The 21,899-nt window shown below is 42.6% G+C and overlaps 3 protein-coding genes across 12 annotated transcripts in view; 2 read left to right on the forward strand and 1 right to left on the reverse strand.

The window, feature by feature from the left end:
- Trpgamma (Transient receptor potential cation channel gamma) overlaps positions 1–21,899 on the reverse strand; it is a 69,862-nt gene that overhangs the window by 34,403 nt on the left and 13,560 nt on the right. For 2 of the 7 annotated variants that reach the window (XM_069051251.1, XM_069051252.1), the window contains 2 exons: positions 20,303–20,345; positions 4,799–4,950 (listed from right to left, as the gene is read on the reverse strand). In XM_069051251.1, coding sequence (XP_068907352.1) covers positions 4,799–4,867 — 69 coding nt within the window. In that variant the 5' untranslated portion in view covers positions 4,868–4,950; positions 20,303–20,345. Of the gene's footprint in view, positions 1–4,798; positions 4,951–5,359; positions 5,883–6,686; positions 6,706–20,302; positions 20,346–21,899 lie in introns of those variants that run through there. The other 5 variants (XM_069051253.1, XM_069051248.1, XM_069051249.1 and 2 more) reach the window with 5 other exon arrangements.
- On the forward strand, positions 6,468–7,759 carry LOC138133390 (uncharacterized). The gene has a single exon (XM_069051299.1). It carries the CDS (start codon positions 6,883–6,885, stop codon positions 7,711–7,713), a length of 831 nt encoding a protein of 276 aa, XP_068907400.1. The 5' UTR covers positions 6,468–6,882; the 3' UTR covers positions 7,714–7,759.
- On the forward strand, positions 8,437–17,683 carry LOC138133379 (uncharacterized). 4 transcript variants are annotated; one of them, XM_069051278.1, is made up of 3 exons: positions 8,437–8,976; positions 15,950–16,477; positions 16,527–17,683. In XM_069051278.1, the coding sequence occupies exons 1-3, from the start codon at positions 8,892–8,894 to the stop codon at positions 17,642–17,644; spliced, it is 1,731 nt and encodes a 576-aa protein (XP_068907379.1). In that variant the 5' UTR covers positions 8,437–8,891; the 3' UTR covers positions 17,645–17,683. The 4 variants fall into 4 exon arrangements, with proteins under 4 accessions (XP_068907379.1, XP_068907381.1, XP_068907382.1 ...); XM_069051280.1 differs by lacking the exons at positions 15,950–16,477; positions 16,527–17,683 and adding exons at positions 9,183–9,644; positions 9,694–11,143 and having other exon boundaries at positions 8,737–8,976; XM_069051281.1 differs by lacking the exons at positions 8,437–8,976; positions 15,950–16,477; positions 16,527–17,683 and adding exons at positions 12,956–13,794; positions 14,011–14,286; positions 14,337–15,266.

A 21,899-nucleotide genomic window follows, 5' to 3' on the forward strand; every position in this document is an offset into this window, starting at 1 on the left:
TGCTTGAGCAAGTTAAAAAAAAACCTAGCAGGAATTGTATAATGTAATAAAGATCTAAGAAACTCTCGATTATTTGTGTTCGTATACTTTTTAACCAATTTATGATCAGATTTATTACTAGTTATTTTTCAGGTCCAGCAGGAAAAATCGCTGTTTAACAGGAATACACCCCAATTCTGTGCAAAAGAACGTTCACGACCTGACTTTTCTGCAACAAATTAGTATCATAAAGAAGCAGAATAATCCTTTTCTGGATGACAAATATTTTAAATTCCCACAGGAATTATCGGAATCTTGCCGCAAGAAAAATTTTGAATTTCTGTAGAGTAAATCGTTCCTGCAATCCTATATAAATTATTTCACATTAAGTTTATGTTTGAAATGGGCCATTCCCGGATATTATCTCCTGTAATAAGTTGAGCTTACTAAGCTAACGAGCTTGATTTCCGGCACCTTCAAAGAACCATAGAAGCGGGCGGAATTTATAATCAAGACTCACCTAAATGTAAAATTAAATTCGTGCAATTCCTGCTGCACGTCAATTATTATTTAGAAAATGAATACTGTAGAACCAGATTTTGTTGTATTTAAAAAATGCGTGGTTGAAGAATTTTTCATAAGCCTCTGTAATTTAGCAGGAATTGGATGAGAGGAATTGTGCGAGTGAGATCGAGTGAAGACCTCTCGTGCTTGTAAAGTGAAACATATCTAAGGATTATTCAAAGACAAGTGTTTCAGGAATTTCAAAAAACCCAGCAGGAATTGTACAGTGCAATAAAAACCTTCGAACACATTATATTTCTCTTTTCGACAATACACGAACGAAATTATTACAACAGGTTTTCCGGCAGGAATAAATGAGATTTAGCAGGAACACACCGGTTCGATTTGTTTGCATTTTGCGCGTCCACCTGGCCTGAAAAATTCGCTGGAATTTTTTGTCCAATTAAAAAACCATTTTTCATCCCGGCCGACATCAATAACGCTCACGTTTAAGTAACTTTTCACAAAAACGGGACAAATTCCTGCTCAGGAACGAATTTCGCACGTCCGTCCTGATTTATATCACTCGCAAATTCAGCATTTCACGTGTGAAAAACACACATGTGTAAAATTCACAGACTGACTCATCCGTTCAGAATATAAATCTCGTAAAGTCCGCGTTCGCTCGTTATCCTTTGTCTGACGTTCTCAACCCCTTGCAAATTTTTCACGGCTTCCATCCTTTCAAGTCGTTAAGGAAACGTATCGGTGTATCCGTCTGTCGCCTGAAATAGGACCACTCGAGTCCTTGCCCCCCGATCGGGGACAGTTAAATCGAGCGTTTCATAGGGGAGTAAAAATAATTCGGTCGAAGAGGGGAGCCGCGGATGACTTAGTGGCCGTTACGATTCTCCCCGGACTATAACCCGGAATGATCCGGCAAATCCGGAACGACGAGATTTGGAATTCAAGAGACACCCCGACCAAGACGTGTAGTTGTTTAACGTAATTATCCTTATTTCCATCCCCCGGCACGGTTCGCGCACCTCTAGGTAGTCTTAGCACCCCCGACTGACATCTACATTTGGAACGGAGACATTTTGCGAAACAAACAACGCTGCAGAAAGTGTCCGAGTCCAATCTAAATGGAAATGGGGGATGAACTAGCAGTTAAAAAATTCCCGAAACGTTCTCACTACTTCCGGCTGGATTCAACCCCCAAGAGGGGCTAATAATTACGAGCAAAAGAACGAAGACAGTCAGATTTAATCGAATTAAAGGGGACACTTGAGCTTTTTCCAAAGCTCCGATAGATTCGAACAGGAGGAGTTGCGTCTTAATTGGGTTAAAAGGGCGTCGGCGAAATTTACATGGATTTCGGTGTCCCTCCCTGCATTATTTGCCTTGATGGTCGACTTTAAAAGAAAATTTAATACTTTCAGGAGTCGAAACTGAACGCTCCGGACAAATTGAACCGTAGTAAAATACATGCCGTGGCAATAAAAATGTTTATTCGGGGAAAGTTTCGGGGTTACAACAATTTGAATAAAAGCGAGCCCGCGTTGCCATATTGGATCGTAAAGTTGGATAAAAAAGTGGAAAAAAATACTCGAGATTGCATAATTTCTCTTTTGGTGTTTTGGAAAGGGTGTCTTTGAAAATTCTTCTGTTTCTGACTCGGTAAGTCCTAATAAATCGATAGCGCCCGCGTTCCGCTCTTGTAGCGACAAATTCGAGGGTGAAAGGTGGCGCAAATAAAGGGGAAAATAAGTGTCGTTTTGTTAGGACGAAAAGAGAAAATTTTATCCGACGAGAACGGCTTTATTAATTCATAAACCGGAGTGTCCGCAAGTTTCACCGTTACTTGCCAAGTTTGCAACAGCCGAAGTATGAAAATTAGCGCAACTAGTGACAACGTAAGTTACTTAGACGTCCCCGGCGCGTAAACTTAATCTCGGTGTAAGCCGAACACGCAACAAAAAACACATTTTTCACCAACAGACTAAGACTGATAAAGTGAAGTTTCGGAACTTAAATCTGAGGACCTGAAATCATGAAAGTGGGCCAGAGTTACGATATGGTGCTAACTTTGGGACATTAGATGTTGTCCTGAGCGAAGAAACTGAACCTGAGATGAAAATTATATTTGCAAGAGCTCTACCTGGGCTGCATAAATAACACAAGGCATTTTTCGGCAAGCTTGAGCTGAAAACTGAACCTGATCCTAATTCTGAGCATAAAATGAACTGAATTGAACCTGAACCTGAGAAAAACATGAAATGAACTGAACAGGAACCTGAGCAAATTGAACTGAACAGGAACCTGAGCAGATTGAACAGAATTTGAACCTGAGCAAACTGAACCGAACTTGAACCTGACCAAATTGAACTGAACTGAACTTGAACCTGCGAAAAAGATAAAATGAACTGAACTTGAACCTGAGCAGATTGAACTGAACTGAACTGGAACCTGAGCAGATTGAACTGAACTGAACCCGAGCAAATTGAACTGAACTCAACTTGAACCTGGGAACAACATAAAATGAACTGATCTGAACAGGAACCTGAGCAGATTGAACTGAACTTGAATCTGAGCAAACTGAACTGAACTTGAACCTGGGAAAATTGAACTGAACTTGAACCTGGGAAAAGCATAAAATGAACTAAACTGGAACATGAGCAGATTGAATTGAACTGAACTTGAACCTGAGAAAATTGAACTGAACTGAACTTAAACCTGGGAAAAACATAAAATGAACTAAACTGAATAGAAACCTAAGCAAATTGAACTGAACTGAACTTGAACCTGAGCAAATTGCACCGGACTGAACTTTACACAAAACAAAAATCGTCCCATAAATCTGAACTGAAACTGAACCTGTGTCTAAAAATGTTGTTTATTAACCGGACAGTTCGATTGAACCTGAGACCTGAGCAAAAACGTCACCAGAAACAGACGCTTCGCCGTCCGGATCTCCATCTCGAGTCGATCGTGGAAGATTGATCGTTCCTGGTCCAGAGATGACCGGAAGTACACCCCACACGTTAATTTGCTTCCATTGAATCCAGCGTAATCCACCCGACCTGAATCTCGGTGGCTGGTATTAATTTATACACATTACTCCCTTCAGTCTCCGGTTCCGACAGCAAATCCCCATCAGCTCCCTCACATAAGTGGTGTGGTTATAATTTGAAGGCTTACTTAGGTACACCCCGTGATATACGATCCGTCATCACGGCGACCGTGATTTCACCCCGAGGGCTTGCCAAGACAAATATTTTTTCAGCGTACATGCGACGCATCCCTTAAATTATTACGAAGGAATTTTTTGAAGCCAAAACGTCTAGCTCTAGATTCCGCCCGTGTAATTAAGTGCGTGCACAATGTACCGTAAAATGGAATTTTATTAAGAAGAGATTTATCACCTTGTGCACCGGATCTGTACACTAAAACACTCAACGCGTGTCGACGAACACGCCGATAAATCTTGCACGGCGAAAAGTTCGACGTTCGCCCCGGAAGATTTCCTCCGAACGGCACATTCGCACCAAGAAATATAAATAATGGGGGTGGTGCAACACGCGTCGCGATCGACTTTCAGCGATCGCCATCGATCTTCCTAACGACGACACAAAAAATAAATCAGAAGGAACAAGCGACAACGGCGGAACAGATTCGTCGCGTGAAGGACGATCTCCAATACAAATCCAATTGGGGGTCGTACCAACTTTTCACTTACGACAAGATAAAACGACGAAAATGAGAGTTTTAATGGACAGGATCTGCGCTGCTGACGATTAATAAGCGAGCTTGGAGCCCTTCAGATCGCTGCAAGAGAACTCATTTTGTGAGATCTTGCACGATGGAAGTTTTTACAGTTGCGCTCTGATAACCGCGATGTAACGAGCGCCTCTCACAGCTGCGAGTTTTTATCGTTTTATTTCACAAAAGGACCCAACAAGAGTTTTGTTTGCAAAACATTCGAGAAGTGGACGGGGCGGGGCTTGATCACACGCGGTCTTAACGGCCGGCGGTCACGTGACGTCCACTTGTGAGGCGGTCAGTCGGACTTTGCTTTCAGCAAATTCCCGTGTATTTCGGGCACTGAGCACTCAACTACAATAAACAAAATTTCAGGTAGGACAGCCACAGGTGCGCTATTTTCAGCACTCAACGAAGGACACCCCATTTGCAACGTCCTGGTCCGCAAAGAGATTAATCCGCCTCGATTAAAAAAGTGTCGTGGCCTCCGGTAATTCCGGATAAAAGCGCCGGACGTTTTACGAGGGGTCGTAAATCGGATTTAGCGCCTCACCTTAACCTTCTTGTCGATCATCGGTTTCTCCAGGAGGCAGGTGGTGGCGACGGTCTCGGTCCGGCCCATCTCTATGCAGGTCTCCGTGGGCCCGGAGCTGGCGAGGGGCACGGCTCCGGGCCCCGCTTCCTTCTCATCTTCGCCGGCGCTCTCTGCAAAGAAAAATGCGAATAAGGAGATGTTTATGAGTTAATACGACGTGATGGGGTGTTGCGGGTGAAGGTGATTTATTCGGAGCAAATAAATCGTGTTTCAATTTCAACGTTCGCGATTTATTACCGTCGGATATATCGTTTTTAATATTATTCCATATGTAATGAAAACATTCCGAAAATAAGTTTTACTGCCTCGACACGTAAGAGGAGAAATTCCAGATGAAAGAGGCGGCGTGAAAAATCCAAACCGTCGAATCATCGCATTTTTAATTCATTCATCCGGCGGGGTTGTTTTCGCTTTTTATACTCGCCGACGTCCTCAAAGGGTCTTGACTCGCGTAATTAAGACCCCGTCCAGGGAAATTTATTATTAAAACACCCAACCCCCACGATCGCGACTACTCACTTTTCCAACAAAACATCGACGTCATCCTGGACACATTTTCACCAGAAAAGCCGAGAAAAACGCGCGCTCCGCACCGAGATCACATCGTTACTGAAATATCGATCTGGAAATTGGGGAACATGCTGTGTCCTGTTTATGTGTTAACATTCATACTTAAAATAATATACAGAATAAAATATATAACGGGCTATATTTAACGGAGACGAAGGATCGGATCTAGGATCGAAAACACGGGGTTCAGCAAACGGCACAAAGGACCTCCATAAAAAACACGATTTGACAAGTGAATCGCGCCAGGCGATAAGGGAGGAGACTGAATATTCGGAGGTCCCGCAGGAGCGCCGCACCCCCAGCTGTTTATTTTTTACAAGAACAAGGTCGCCGACTCCAGGATTGTCCTGATGGTCTCGATTCAATTTGGGGTTGCTGAAAACCGCCCCAATTTTTACCAACAACAACAACAACAATTTTCACCCACAACTGCAACTCCGCACAAGTTTATTTTCCCCCAGGACCCTGAAAGTGAAATCGGCCACTTCATCCGTAATTATTTTTGTTTAAATTGGGAATATTTTATCGATTCCGCGAATTTACAAAACTAATCGACGTTCTATATATTTGTCTAGAGTGATATTAATGTATTAATAAAGATTATGCAAATAATCGTTCGGGATTACGAAATTTTCCCGAAATCGATGAGTCCCCTGGGGCTCTGGACGGTCATCAATTCGTGATTTACTGGACAATTTTCATAAATTATACCGAAACCGGTGACCCGTTGTGTTACGACCTTTGCAAACTATGTAAATCGGAATGGCGCAACAGAAAACTACACAATAAGAGGACAAAAATTAATGGCGCCATAAAACCGTAATTTATCTGTTTTGGCCCGAAAACTCGCCTGGATTGGGAGCTATAATTGCGTTCAAAATTGAACAATTATCCACACGTGGTGCCTTTTACTGGAGACAATTTCCTCAACCTTATTTACACTTGTGACGCGCGGGTTGCATAACACGCGAGAATTAATACAGTCAAAGTTTCATTATTGTTGTCCCAAGTCGAAACAAATAGTTTTCCATTGGCTAAACGTGTCCGGTGAGTTTCGCCAAAGTTCGAGAAAAGCGTCTCAGATCGGAAAATGTGGTAAATCAAAACGACCACAAAAGAAAAATCGCACAATCGCCGTTTCCCAACAACAAAGAAGAGAGAATGTTTGTCCCGAGAAATCGGCAGTTCTTATCGCATTCGGTGAACTCTTTGACGCATCTCTGACATTTCGACTTTATGAGCATGACTGTAATTAAACAATTTCACAGAAACCCACATTCCACTTAAGTGTTATTATTACAACCGGCACAAACGGAACAAAACTATTCCTCGGGCGTAAAATCAAATCACTCTGACGGAATCGACATACTCTGGGTTTGCAGCACCCGGGCTCGAAAAATTCTCGATACGGACCTGGACGAAATGTCGGTACTGGGGTACCACTCAGATGCGTCGATTTTTAATCAGTCGACATGAGCGCAACGTGCACTGTTCTCGTTTTGTTGGCGGCGGTGTCGCGACTCAGTTGTCACCCAAGTGAGGGTACCACCACCACGGAGGTGGAGAGTACCACCACCACGGAGGTGGAGAGTAGTACCGCCGCGAGTACTTATGGCACCACGACGGAGTGGGGCAACGTGGGGAGTAGAGGTCTCTACGGGGGTTCGTACTACAACGGCGACCTCACCAACCCCAACAACATCCACTACGTGCACGGTACTTATCAGTCACCAAAGCGAGACTACTACAAGAGCCAAAATTACTTCCGTGAAGACGACGCGGACGAGACCTTCGACTACTATTTAGGTTTTGGGCTTCGCAAAATGACCGACAAGGACTTCCAATATGAAGACTTCCACTACTACTACCACGACCTCAACAGGAACATCTCGAATAACGAGACCATACCGTCAGATGTAGTTGTGGCGTGTCACCCAAACGCCACTTTTTTTTGCCCAGAAAACACCGAAACTGTCTGCCTGTTGAATGGTACCATTTACTGCATGTCCAAAATCAGTGTGGTGGTACCGTGTCCCTTCGAGTCCGACAATGAGACTCTGGGTTGTGTTAATACGACAGTACCGTGCGTGCGAGCTTGTGTTTCCATGGCGAACAGTTTCGAGAGGATTTCTTTACCGTGTCTAGCTACTGTGGTTGTGGTAGATGTGTACGAACTCAATAACGGAAAAACTATAAGTAGAGTAGGTGGTACTTTTGTTCTAGTAGACGCACTCACAGAAGCTGAGAGGACTTTTTGTGTCACAGTTATCGTTGATCCAAAACCAAAGCAAACCGGTCACTGAATCAACAAAAATAATTATGTTGGATTAATAAATTCTTATCATTCTTGTGTGTTGTTTGATAAGTCCCAATGCGATAGATGGTAGTACCGAGAAAAGAAATCAATTGAAATTGAAAGAATTTAAGAGGTAAATAAGAGACTTGGGTTGTTACTCTCTAGAAAATTTATTACAAAATTGGTTGCCGCAGTTATAATAGTACTGTTTTTGCAAAATGGGTTCGAAGAGCTTGGTACTACATCTAAATTTTGGAGATCTCGATTTCTTTTCTATTTTCTATAGAAACCATCCAAGAATCTCAAATTTCTCCAAATTTTTTAAATCCTTTTGATCCTCTGCCTCCAAACTCCACGTAGTACCATTCCAGTTACCATCAGGAGAAAAAGAAGACAAAGAAGAAATTACTTTTAGACTGTCGGTACTCCTCATTATCACGCAAGTGATAATCCCATATCTGCATTTGAGTCGCTGAAAAAACTTGAAGTACCTACCACTGCGTGAAAAACATTCCCTTGACAAAATATAACGTATTTTCGAGATTTTTTATTCACTCAGTCTGTGTTTGCATCTAGATTACCACTGATGCAACTATGAATACTACAGTACCACGTTCAAAATGGTACGGTTATCAGTACTGCAGTTAAGAGACTGTTGGAGATGGGATAAAAAAGACATTTAATCAGTTCTATCTAACCAAGGGGGATTTATGTGATAAAGATAGAACGATTGAAGGAAAACTCTTGTAGGAGGCGAATTTATTGGCAGTAGAGTCGCCAAAAGGACAGGAAATTGAAATTGAAGTTATTTAAATGAGGTTTTTATTAAAAAATAATTCCGTTGAAACGGTCGTATCGATTCGAAACCTTTTCTACGATATCAATTTATGGGAAACGGTCTTACGTCCAGCAGTAATCGCTTCAAATTGTTACAAAAGTGGAGCCTAATCGACGTCCAAACATATTTACTGATAATTTCTTGTAACTGCGGTTTCGAGTGAATCACGACTGAATCAACAAAATATCCGAAGTTGTACGAATTGGAATAGATGCGATGGTTAAAAGTTAACACTGCTCCGTCGTGATGACCTCTGAGAAAAAATTATCGTTTTTAATTTGTAGCGGAGACAGTACCGAGATACTTATATCAAGCGCGTAAATTGACACAATTAGATCGCATCCAGCATGGATTGTGTGAAAACGTGTTTCCTCCTCCTGCTGACCATCTTCACGTTCTTCGAGTTGCATCAATGTGGTCGTCTTGGTGGCTGTAAGTATCATTATTGTTATTAATTAGTGGCGCTACAACTTGTTACGTAATTGTGTCTGTGCTTGAGCATTTTTAACACTCTTTCGACCAAATTATCTGCGAGGTAAGTTACAATCTGAAATTACAATAAAATTCTCAAATCTGCTTGAAATGCTCAAACCGGTTCTGATTATTGCAGCGTCTAACTCCACTTTTTATCTTGATAGCCCGAGGAGGAGGAGGTGGTTATCGAGCCCCGTCCTATCGGGCGCCATCTTATCGTCCTCCGTCCTACCACCCCACTGCGGCACGCCGCCCCCCGTCGTACCACCCCACGTCCGCGCCCTACCGCCCCAGACCCAGTCCTGCGACCCATCGCCCCAACCCTAGACCGCAACCACCCGCGTACGAACCACCCTCACGGGTCGCAACGTCGCGTCCGGTTCACCAAACCGGGTACCGTCCACCAACAACCGCCCGACCCGGGATCTACCGTCCTGGAAGTACCCATCGACCTTACGCCCCCGCGGGTACGACCAGACGTACGTACCACCCGGCGGGAACCACGCCTCGACGGTACACCACGGCGAGACCCTCGTACGGTAGTTATGGTACCAACTGGAACAATTTGCCCCCAAGACCTGGACACGGACCAGTAGGGCCTCCCAGATATGGTACCCATGCAGGAGGTTGGTACTCCGATTTATTCCCACCGCTCAGACTAATCGATTTTTCAAGGGTACCAAGGACCTCAGAAGATCAAAATCGTCAACAAGTACAACTATCATTATCCCGGGTACTACTCGCTTCCAGTCCAACACTACTCCTACCCTGGGTACTACTACACACCCTCGTACTACCATTACGGTGTTCACGATACTGGCAGTACCGCGTTAGGGTTCTACTTAGGTTACAGTTTAGGAAAACTGACGACTCCCACCTACTCCCATTACTCGTTTTACGATGGGTACAGACCCCGGTACGACCACTACACGGTCCACCATTACTACCACAACCGAGAGTCAGTACCGCAGAACCAGGAGATCCGGCCCAACAGTATAGTTGGGTGTGTTGGAGACAGTACCACAATCTGTCCAGTAAACACCACGTCTCTTTGCACTTCTGATGGGGCGCTGATGTGCGTTGTGAGCGCGACGTCAACTGTACCGTGCTCGGACAACAGACAAGTCAACTGTATCAAGACTACCATCAGTTGTGTCAACAACACAGCACCAGAATGCAAAAATTCCAATCAAAACTCTACATCTGTCAGTATACCGTGCGTCTCCAGTGCCAAAGTCTATGGAGATTTGACATATGTCAACAATACGATTATTGTGGCTAACGCTACGAATGTATTGAACGGTACTAATAGTACCGCGACCGGTAATAGTACCACGGGCGCCGCAACAAACAATTCGTCCATAACTACGACCCCAGTGTCCCAACCGCCTCCAGCCACGAATATGACGGTGTCGAGGAAGAGACGAGATGCACCACAGGATTTCTGCGTGACTATTGTGGCCCTACCGGCCAAGAGGAAAGCGACTGAAGGGGAACAATTCCTGGATGATGCCAAATTCCTTACAGGGAAATTCATAGAATCCGCATGGAATTTGTAACAGTACCAAAGACATCATGTTATTGCTATATCTGTACTCGTATATGTGTTAACATTGAAACTATTCCAAATAAGATTTTTTTACAAAAATTTAAAACGAGTTTAAGTGTTTTCAAACGTGATAAAATCGCCTTGACATCCACATGTGTGAATCAAAACCGATAACCTTTGAATAAATGCGTAGATAATTATGGAGAAAATGTTTCAAAATAGATCTTGGGATTTTCTCCGACACGATTCAGAAAAGTTCACAGTTTATATCGAAATCGGGTGATTGTTACGGTTTGCAGAATGACTTCCGTTTCGTCCTGATGAACAAGTTTCGACAAACGCGCAATTAAAACGACCAACATTTTGGCAATTTACAACGTGCAATTAACATTGGTGCATCGGTTTCGGCACAATTACACCAATTGATTGCCACATTAATTAATATTTGACATATTGAAAACCCATCATTATGTAAATCTGCGTCACAAAAACGTTTCCATGTATTTCTGTGCTGCTGTTATGAATATGTAATTCTGTCCGATGATATTCAAGGTGAAATAAATCCAGGTTTTTTCATACGGTTTTTTTTTTTTAATTCATCGAATTACGCACATCAGGAGATTTCAAAACTGTATTCATGTCGTTAAATAATGTCAGATTTATTGAGAACTCAACTAAATCTAAACTTTTGGAATAAAGTACCGTGAGATTGAAAAAAAAGAGTGTGCTTAAGACCGCACGACAGAAGTGAAAACTTCTATGATGCTCGTTACTGATTTTAAGTAATTTAAGTAATTCTAAAATATATCATTTTGGATGATAGTACTTGGAGGAATAAGGAGCAAGGCATACATGATTGTTATTATTTAAATCCAATGCTGTTTGTAAATAATAAACATCAAAAATCTGTATTTTTCAATAAAAACTGCAAATACGTTCGCTTTTAGAGGTACACTCTGGCAAAATTTGTGAGGTTAGGTTTGAATGTTTAAGTTTTATTTTCTTGACGATGATATTGAACAGAGCACAAGTTTTCATAGCAATACCAATAGCCTGTATTCTGATAATTTGTCCATTTTCCTCTTCACATTTTGCTACACAAATTTTTCCAATAGATGAATTGTTGAAGCCATATAATTGAGAATTACTTATTCAATCCTACATTCATCTGTAAACTTACAATATTTGTCGGGTCTTTATCGTTTATATTATATAAAACTATTCAGGGTATTTCACGAGTGATAATGAGCCTGACGGAATAATAAATTCAACCCACAATACATTTTCAAAAAAAGCCGGACATTTTAATGACAGTAGCCAGCTTTTTGCGGAAATATAGTGTGGGTTGCATTTTAAATTACGTCAGGCTCATTATCACTCGTGAAATATCCTGTATATATATACAGTTACTCCTGCAGCTCTGCACTGAGGTCAGTCAGGTCACAACACAACGTACAATGAAAATTTAAAATTGACAAGTGACGCACAGTTGATTGTTTTTCGCTCGCTCCGCTAAAAAACTCGACTCCCTTAATTTTAGCTTGCCGTGTCGTGCTGCGAACGATTTTCGCTGGACTGCAACGATTTTCCGATTTTAGCTTGTGCTGCGAACGATTTTACCGTGTCGCATGAAACTAATTCACTGCCCGGGAATAAAATGTATGTGGCGCGCCTAAAGAAGTTTTCACTTCAAAAATTAGAGTAGGCGCTGACCACACATTTCAGTTGGCAATTCGTGAGATTTTAATTAACACATGTCAGTCTTAAAAGTTAGGTTAGTGATTTTGAGAATGTTTAAATCTTGATTTTCATAAAGAATTTTATGTGACCTGTCGGTTGTAAAAAAATTTCCTCAGCTAGTGCAATGAAACAATGAGATTCAAAACTCCCGCACCTTTATTTAACGTCAACGGTGAGCACGGAGCACGCGCACGCCGCTTGTTTATAAATCGATCCAACCATTGTTCCAACGATCATCGATCAATCAATATTATCCAGAGAGGTTGTTTTCGGTTGTGGGGGCTCTTATTGTCTTAGTGTCATGCACAATAGACACACGATAGAGAAAAAAGTGCAAATTTTTTAAGGATAAGCTGAACTGTACCAAATGATAGGTTAGTTTCTTGGGTCTGCAATAATTCTTTGTTCACCCTCTTCAATATTTTCTGATCTTTTTGTCGGTCGTCTACTCCTTTTTTGCGCAGAACACTACCTGTTTCCAAAAACATGTTTACGCATTTGTCGCCTTTCTGGGCAAGTTGCTGGTTAAGTGCCTTGAAAGTCCAGAAACTTTTGTTGAAATTCCTCAAAAACTCGAGGTGTCGAAGTCTTTCTCAATTGCTGAAGAAACACTGGACAATGAAAATTTGTTGCTCTAAAGTGAACATATTGTAATAGCAAATTTTAATAGTCAATAAATTAATAATAACAATTACCATTGTAATGACATTTGAATTACATTTTTACGTGCTGCCAACTGAAGTGTATTAATCACGGCCATCTCGATTTTTTTTATTTTCGATCGCACGGTACCACCGAGACCCAGACGACAAAAGTTTTCGTCCTAGTATTTGTTTCTGCAGACATTAACAATTTTATTTATTATAAAAGAAAGCAGATCGACTTTCAGCAGTTTCACGAATCATGAAGGAAGTGATGTTTCCTGTTGCAAAAGTACGCATAAAGTTTCCTGTTATTATCATCACAATCTTTACGAACGCGATTTTATGGTTGTAAATATCGTAAGAACAGGAATAATTCGCATTCTTAAAATACTCAGTAGCACGATATCTGTGTCACGGACCTGGTAAATGGTACTCTTAATTAATAATTATTGTTGAAAATATACAAGCGTGGTTTGCTTTTAAGATTACTAATGCAAATGAGTACCGTGATCATGTCTCAACGACCGAATTATCATATTCTGTGCTTAACACCCCAACGACAGTCATTGTCATTATTGACTAGAGTAGATATTGGTACTAATGCGTCTAGGATGACTCAACCCGATTCAGCTTAAGTACGACCAGGTGAAATTACAACCGGTTAAACTTCAGTGCGCACCACACCGACATGCTGTGTGACCTCTCACAAAAACTGTACTCTTTGGTAGACGGAATTAGTACCGATTGACGCGAACCAGATAGAACCCGATTCTGACATGTGCAGTGTTAAAACGTGCATCGTGCTGTTGATTGTGCTGTCGTTCATTGATTTCCATCAATGCGGTAAGTACCAGTGATTGGCAATAACCTCCAAATCAGTACCTGTCCTCAATTCGACAATAACAAAGAGCGTGTTTGTGTTTTGGTTTCTGGTTAATTGCACAACTCTCGCACAAAATTAGGTAAGCTTGCACTAATATTTACTTGCAATAAAACACTCGTTTGCACTTCCAAATCGCCACAAGCAATTTTCGTTTTAAAATAGATTTGGTTTTGTAGGGAGGAGAGGCGGATCTGGGAGACGTGGCGGTGGTTCACCACCTCGACGAGGACCCACTAGTGCTCGTCCACGCACCACGCGCTCCCCTTATGATTCAACTTCCCGCAGAACCACCTCCCGTCCAAGATCAAGCACCCAATCGTATTATCAATCGTCAACAGCGAGACAAAACTATGGAAGATCGTCGACTGGACCCCCACGGACAAATGATGGTAAAAATGTGGGGTGGAATCCGCCGCCCCCTCCTCCAGGACCTCACGGTACTCACACCACGGGTTTGCATTTTCGACCAAATTACAACACTCGACTGATAAAATGGTTTTAGGAAATCAAGGACCACAAAATATCAAAATTGTCAACAAATACAACTACCACTATCCCGGGTACTACTCGCTGCCGGTGCAGAACCAGGCCCACCCTGGATATTACTACTCCCCCACGTCCTATCACTACAGCAATTTCGATACCGGTAGTACCGTTTTGGGACTGTACCTCGGTTACAGCTTAGCAAGATTGACAACACCGACCTACTCCCATTACTCGTTCTACGACGGGTACAGACCACGGTACGATCACTACACCGTCCATCACTACTACCACAACAAGGAGTCGGTACCACAAAACCAGGAAATCCAAGCAAACGCGATTGTGGGCTGCGTGGGTGACACCACGAGAGTTTGTCCCTCTAATACCACATCGCTTTGCACCACCAGCGGGGCCCTGATGTGTGTCGTGAGTGCAACATCTACAGTACCGTGCACCGACAATCGACAAGTCAACTGTGTCAAGAGTACCATCACTTGCGTCAATAATACAGCACCGGAATGTAAAAATGCGAACAGTACTTCTGTTAGTATTCCGTGTGTTTCCAATGCTCGAATCGATGGAGATTTGACAATTGTCAATAACACTGTAGTACCGACGAATGCAACGAGTACTGGTACCACCACAGAGAATTCGACAAAGTACCCGATCACTACGACTCCGACGTCTACGATAGATTCTTCTACCAAGTACCCGATTACTACGACTCCGGTACCACCGACCAACGCGCGTCGAAAGCGAGCGACTCCACAAGAATTCTGTGTGACTGTGGTTGCTCTACCGGCGAAGAAGGAACCCACTGAAGGAGAATTACTCTTGCAGGATGCGAATTTCATTTTTAATAAGTTTGTCGAGTCCACGTGGAATTTATAGTTTTCGTGATTTTGTGTACAGTGTTGTTTGTGTTTGCGTAATAAATGTTTTAATCCAACCGGTTTTTTATTTTGTAATGTAGAGAACGGATGCAGATATCGCGTGATGTGTTCGTCGACAGTTCGGAATGGAGTTTTAAGAAGACACAGCACAAACAAGTTTACTAGACTCCATATCAAAGTTTTCAGAAAACTTTACACAATGCAGACTTTCTAAATTTTTCACCGGTATCTGAACAAACGCCAAACAAAGTTACTCCGCGAAGGGTACAAATTTTTTAATCAGGCTCGGCTCGCGAAATACGAGACTTCGCATGTACATTTTCTCCTTAAAATACACCAACCCCTAGTCCCACACCGGTCGGGTAACAAGGGATGCAATTAGAAACAATTTCCAGAATATAATAAGCGCGCTTTCTCTACTGGAGCCTAATTTCCGCATCCACATTAAGTAAACATTCCTTTTGGCGAGAGTTGCTTGAAATGCGCACCAGTGCCGATCTTGCCTCAATTAGTTCAAATGTAAGTGTCCATGAAAATAATGGAAGTCGATTAAGCCAGTCAGTCATAAAATGAGTTTTCTCTTGGAATCGTCGTCCAATATTTACGTCAGTCATCGTTATCCCCAGTTTCCGACTCAATATTTTTTCACTACTGATTTGTCAGTGAAAAATAATTAAACAAATCGTGTGTTAACACATCGTGTGTTTGTTAAACGTCAGTCTTCGATTTTTATTTTTAGATTCGGACGATTCCGAAATTGAAATTGTAACCGCCGACTATTGGGAACGTCCCCCTTTGGAAGCTTTGGCGTACCGAACCACCGGCTCGCACCGACATACCACTAGACGACATGTGACAACACCGCGACGAACACATCCACCCACCACGCCTAGACCACGGACAACCACTCGTCGAACACATCCACCTACCACGCCTAGACCTCGTACAACCACTCGTCGCCCTCGCCCCCCAACCACCACAAGGTATGTGATTAGAACCACTCGACCACCAACCACAACTCGTAGACCGCCCACAACCACTCGCCGACCTCCTCGTCCACCAACTACAACTCGTAGACCGCCCACAACCACTCGATGGCCTACTCGTCCACCAACCACGACGCGTAGACCACATACAACCACTCGATGGCCTCCACGTCCACCAACCACGACGCGTAGACTACCCACAACAACAACCAGACGGAAAACCCCAACTCTTGGCAAAACGAACATCAGGTGGAATGATCTGCCACCACGACCCGGTTCAGGTTTGGGTTCCAGTTGTTTCCTAGATTTGTTCTAATCGACAGTTTCCAGGTCGTGGACCTGTCAAGATTAAGATCGAAAACACCTACAACTACCACTACCCAGGTTTCTACACGATTCCAGTACAACACCATCACTACCCAGGGTATTATCAAACTCAGTCGAGTTACCACTACAGAGAATCAGACACCGGAAGTGGAATCCTTGGGTTTTATCTGGGTTACAAATTAGCGAAACTCAATACTCCGACTTACGCCCATCAGTCGTTCTACGATGGGTACAGACCGCGGTACGACCACTACACCGTCCATCACTACTACCACAACGCCAATACAGTACCCAAGAGTCAGAATATTGAGCAGAAAGCTATCGTCGGTTGTGTTGGAGATACAACAGGAGTGTGTCCAGCTAATACCACATCGCTTTGTACCAGCGATGGTAGGTTGATGTGTGTGGTGGCAGCTGCGAGTCTGGTCAGTTGTACCGACGCCAACAACAAAACTGTCAGTTGTACGAAGAGTACCATATCGTGTGTCAACAACACAGCACCAGAATGTGCCGGTAAAAACAACACCAACGTGGTGGTGAATATTCCGTGCTTGTCCACCGCTAAAGTGTACGGTACCATCAAATACGTCAACCAGACTATTGTGGGTGCACCTGACGTCACCACCCACACTAATTTCCTCTCAGAAAGTAAAACACCGATCTCAAATAATGGTACAATACTTTTGGCCAACGGTACTTTAGTCTCAGCCAATGGTACTTTACTCTCCGTCAATGGTACTTCGATCTCGAATAATACTGCCTCAAGCAATGGTACTTTACTCTCCGTCAATGGTACTTTGATCTCGAATGGTACTGTCTCAAGCAATGGTACTTCACTTGTCGCCAACACTACTTCAACCTCGAACGATACTACCTCAAGCAACGGTACTTTACTCAATTACAATCCAGATAGTGCCACGTGGGTTCCCACTACTCCAATCACCACGACACCTACGACGTCAGTGTACTGGAAATGGAAGCGTTCAGTACCGGAACCTCAAGAATTCTGCGTCGCCGTGGTGGCCATGCCGGCTCGTAGACAACTAACTCAAGGTGAGGAGTTCCTCGAGGACGCCTCCAGCGTCTTCAAGAAATTCGTGGAAGCAGCTTGGAACCTTTGATCAGTTCGTATCGATTTCAATAAAAATTGAACGCTGAGATCAGCTGGTTTCTGTTACCACTTCCCGACGTCTTCATTAATAATTGATCCGGAAACAGTCTTGAGAGCGGGATAAATTCACCGCCGCGGACACATTCAATTTCGTGTACAATGTCGGCGAAAGAAAATTTTATGGGTCCTGTGCGTCCTGTCCTGGAATTCCTGTCCTGCTGGGAAGTCACGTGGACTCTTTTGTTCGGGGGATGCGATAAAAGACTCGTTTCTGAAAGCCTGCGTTCGATTTATCCCGAACATCTCGACAAAAACTTTTCCCGTTTTCGAAATTGAACGCCCCTCTTGGTAATTAGGGAATCTCTCAATTTGCACTGGCGCAGCGCATGGATTTCAAAACTAATAGCAAAACGCAGCTAACGATGATTGCTCCACAAACTTCGACTAATGCCATTATGTAGTTACACAAGAGGAATTTAATTTATCCCGCCAGATACGACGATAAACTTCCATTGTTCGATTGCATCTCGTCCGAGTGTTTCCCCCGAAAAAATCACTTTTTCGCAGGCTCGGATCGACTCCGGGTCGCGGAAAATCGGGAAAAGTTACGGCCGAAATGGAGGACTAATTGAATTTAAGTCAAATGTAAATGAAAACCGGAACGGTACAATGGCGGCGGAAGTTTTGATGAAAGCTAACTCTCGTACAGAGTTTGTCTTGTCGAATTACGAGAAAATTGGAGTTGGACCGGATCTGAATGTATTCCATTGGAAAACAATGGGATTTCAGCGCAGGAGGCAGTGACGGGGCAATTTTTTACAAATCCCTCAAGATCACTCCGGTGTTGTTGCTGAGTAAGAGGATTGAGGTGAGTGCTCACCAGACCACATCGTACCCGTCAGAGACTTTTTACCACGTCGAAAGCACTATTATTCGATCTGAAGGGTTAAGCAACGCTGGGTCCGGTCATTGTTTGGATGGGTGGCCCCCAGAGAACTCGCGTTCCATTGGCATTTCTTCTTTACTTGTTGTATTCTTGTGTGAACAATCTCCGACTCATTACTTGATAGTTATGATTTTTTTTAATTGATGAATAAATCCGTCCTTGATGCCGTGCCCCCTTTTCCAAATAGAAAAATGAATTGTGTATCATCGCTTGACAGAAATATCCGTAATGATAAATAAATACAACCACGATGCCGTGCGCGGTTTTTCTTTAAAATATTAAACATGAATTGATTGTCCAACAGCGATTTGCTTTAAAAGAATAATATAAAAACTGAATTAAAAAAAGATGTCCTATGTCAATGGGAGAAAGTGACGAAAAAATAAAAAAAATAAGAGCAAACAGGAACATAACTTGGGAGAAAAAAAAAGTGTTACGGTTTTTGGAATTACCAGATGAGTAGAAAAATATTTTCGAAAACACTAAAAATTACAAAAAATCGTTTATCAAGAAGAAAAACACCAACTTCTGAAAAAAATTCTTGGCTACAGCAGAAAATAAAAAAAAAACTACAAGAGAATTTTTACTAGGATTTATTATTTTTCAAAGTAAAGATTGTCAAAATCTAAGAACAGGTTTTTAAATCCTCTAGATTTAAAAAGAATCTTATTTTGATGCTAAGAACAGAATAGTCATTTGTGTATCAAGGCCCAAAAAGTGCATCTTTTTCGTCCGAGTCTGGGTTTTCTAGTCGAGGCGCAGCCCAGACTTGAAAACAGGCGAGGAAAAGGCACTTTTTGGCCGAGGTGCACACAACATTTTTCGTGTTCGTTTAGGCAAAAATTTTCAAAAACATGTTTGACAGATGTCAAATTAGGTACATATATACCACTTTTCACGTTATGTAAATCTCGGAAATCGAACACGAAAAAGACTTTTTCAAACAATTCATAAATTATTTCACAAAAGTGGAACCTCTTTAAGTCATTACTGTCGAATCAAGTTTTCCAAATTCTACAGGAACTAGTCTACGGCATCATTCCATCAAATATTTTGTCAAAAATATTACAAAAACGATGCGTACGACGCGGACTAGTGAGCGCTCGCTCTTAGCTTCTTCATCGAAAAACATTTTGATTATCCGACCACCGAAGGAGGAGAGATAATGATTCGTATGTTTCTCTGCATGTTTGTGCAGATCTGTAGCCTTAAATACTCAACCCATTTCGACGAGATCTTCACTGCTGGATAACCCATTTATCCAGGAGTGCCAAGAGATATACAACATCATGTTATCTTATCAGATTTTTTTTGCAACATCATCGCTGCTTGGTCCTCAGCGAGAGTGCCTTCCCGCGGCGCTGTGTCTTGTGGAATCGACACCGGTCCTGAAAACTGAAATACTCACCTCGACGCCGCCCCCGACCGTTCCGCCACCATACATAAACTGGTATTGAAGTTGTTATCGCTACGAGTAAGAATCCGGCATCAAAGCTCGTTTCATCATCTCGCGGTATAAATTAATTAGAAATGCGACGCGCTTTAATAAAGAGCTAATAATTCACCCTTCTTCCAACCCTCTTATTAATTTATTTTTAGTCTCGTCTTCTTTTCTTATTAAATTCGGCCGTCTCGACATTACAAGTAATAAACGTGAAATGAGAGCGTGACAGTCGGAGAATGACATATTGAGGGACGTCTTGCAAGACGATGAGGACTCACCGATGTCCGGGACGTCGTCGTCATGATCCGTCCATTCGGAAAACTGCAACAAACAACAACACATTATTACCGACGGAATCGATAAGCAATTAAAATTTATTGGGCGCAAGATCTCGATCCGTTTTCGTGCGGACAAATTGTGTTTTTGGTCGGAATTAATTCCGCAAGGTTCACTATTATTTTAGACGGAGTGAATAGAGCCACGATTAATCAAAGTCGAGCTTTCGCCCCCGGTGGCAACGTTTCTTTGCGAGTTTCGGTTTTGTTGTGGAATTTTAAAACGGGAGCGTAATTAGGTTATGACTCGGAAATGCCGAAGACTCGAGACTCTCCACATCTCGACCTCGTCCTGCAGGGGTCGATATTTACGACTTCCTCGCCCACATCTGCACTAGGTTTCTAGTTTTTCCTGTACACATTCAAATGGCTTAATCGAAATTTATGGCCCGTCTGAAAATAACGCCGAGATGAAACATGCGAAAGGAAAACCTTGCGCGTTTGCATAAATATTCGCTGTTTTATAGGTGAGTTCGCGCCAAAAGCTTTCGCCACGTGGACCCCCGAAAAATCTCCCGATTCTCGTGACTCAGCGATTTCAGGCACGTAAAGAATTCCGTTCGCTCTAATTGACGGTATCATTCGCAATTATTAAGAGCCGGACCTGATTCGCCTCCCAACATAAATTTCCTGCTGATCCTGGTGGAAAAGCAGGAATTTGCGGCCTTCCTGCTAATAGCAACAAATCACTTGTTCCCAAGATTTACCGGTCTGGAATCGAACCGACCCATTTCTCCGTCGAACACGTCCATAAAACCTCATCGTTCCTGTCAGACGCAATTAAATCATTCCCCAACAACCCCCATTAGCATATTGCGCCACCGGGACGTTTTAAAATTCAACGCGGACCGTGCACACACGCGCCCAAAAAAATAAATACGGACAAATCCTGGACGCGATCCAGGAATGTCATTAAAAAGTTGGTGGAAAACAAGATCCGGACCGATGCGAAACTTAAATGGAACTTACAACTTCATTTCGACTCTTTTATGACGGAAATCTTGCACCAACACTCGACGACATAATAACTTATCGTAACGTAAAAACTTTATTGCGAATTTGCTGCCGTAATGACGTTTTGATATTTCTGCTTAAAACATAAAAGCCTCGTTCTATTCAATTTGCTAATAGAATTGGAAATTTGCGGCTGAAACGAAAATATGCTAAGGAATGCGGCTTCGGGGCTTCGCGAGGGTCGGCCGAGGCTTAAGGGCTCAAAGAAGCTCTTAATTGCCAACTACCGAAATTGAGGGCATTTTTACAAAGTAAATTGAAGCACAACACGACCGAAGACAAAATTACCAACAAAGCGAACGCGATGTTAATTTTTTTGGGTGGATGTTTTTCGAGAGCGTTTGTTGTGTCAACAGTGACAACAAAATTGGAAAACAGTTGTGGCTGAATCAAATTCTGGTGAAGGAAAATGAAGCAGTTATTGACGCGAGGGTGCAGAAAAAAGTGGTGGCTAAATTCAACCACTATTAATATCTAACAATAAAATAATAATAATGAATTTAATGGCCAACGGAGGTTTCCATTA

The sequence above is a fragment of the Tenebrio molitor genome, chromosome 6 (genome assembly GCF_963966145.1).
Source record: "Tenebrio molitor chromosome 6, icTenMoli1.1, whole genome shotgun sequence".
NCBI classification, from domain to species: Eukaryota; Metazoa; Arthropoda; class Insecta; order Coleoptera; family Tenebrionidae; genus Tenebrio; species Tenebrio molitor.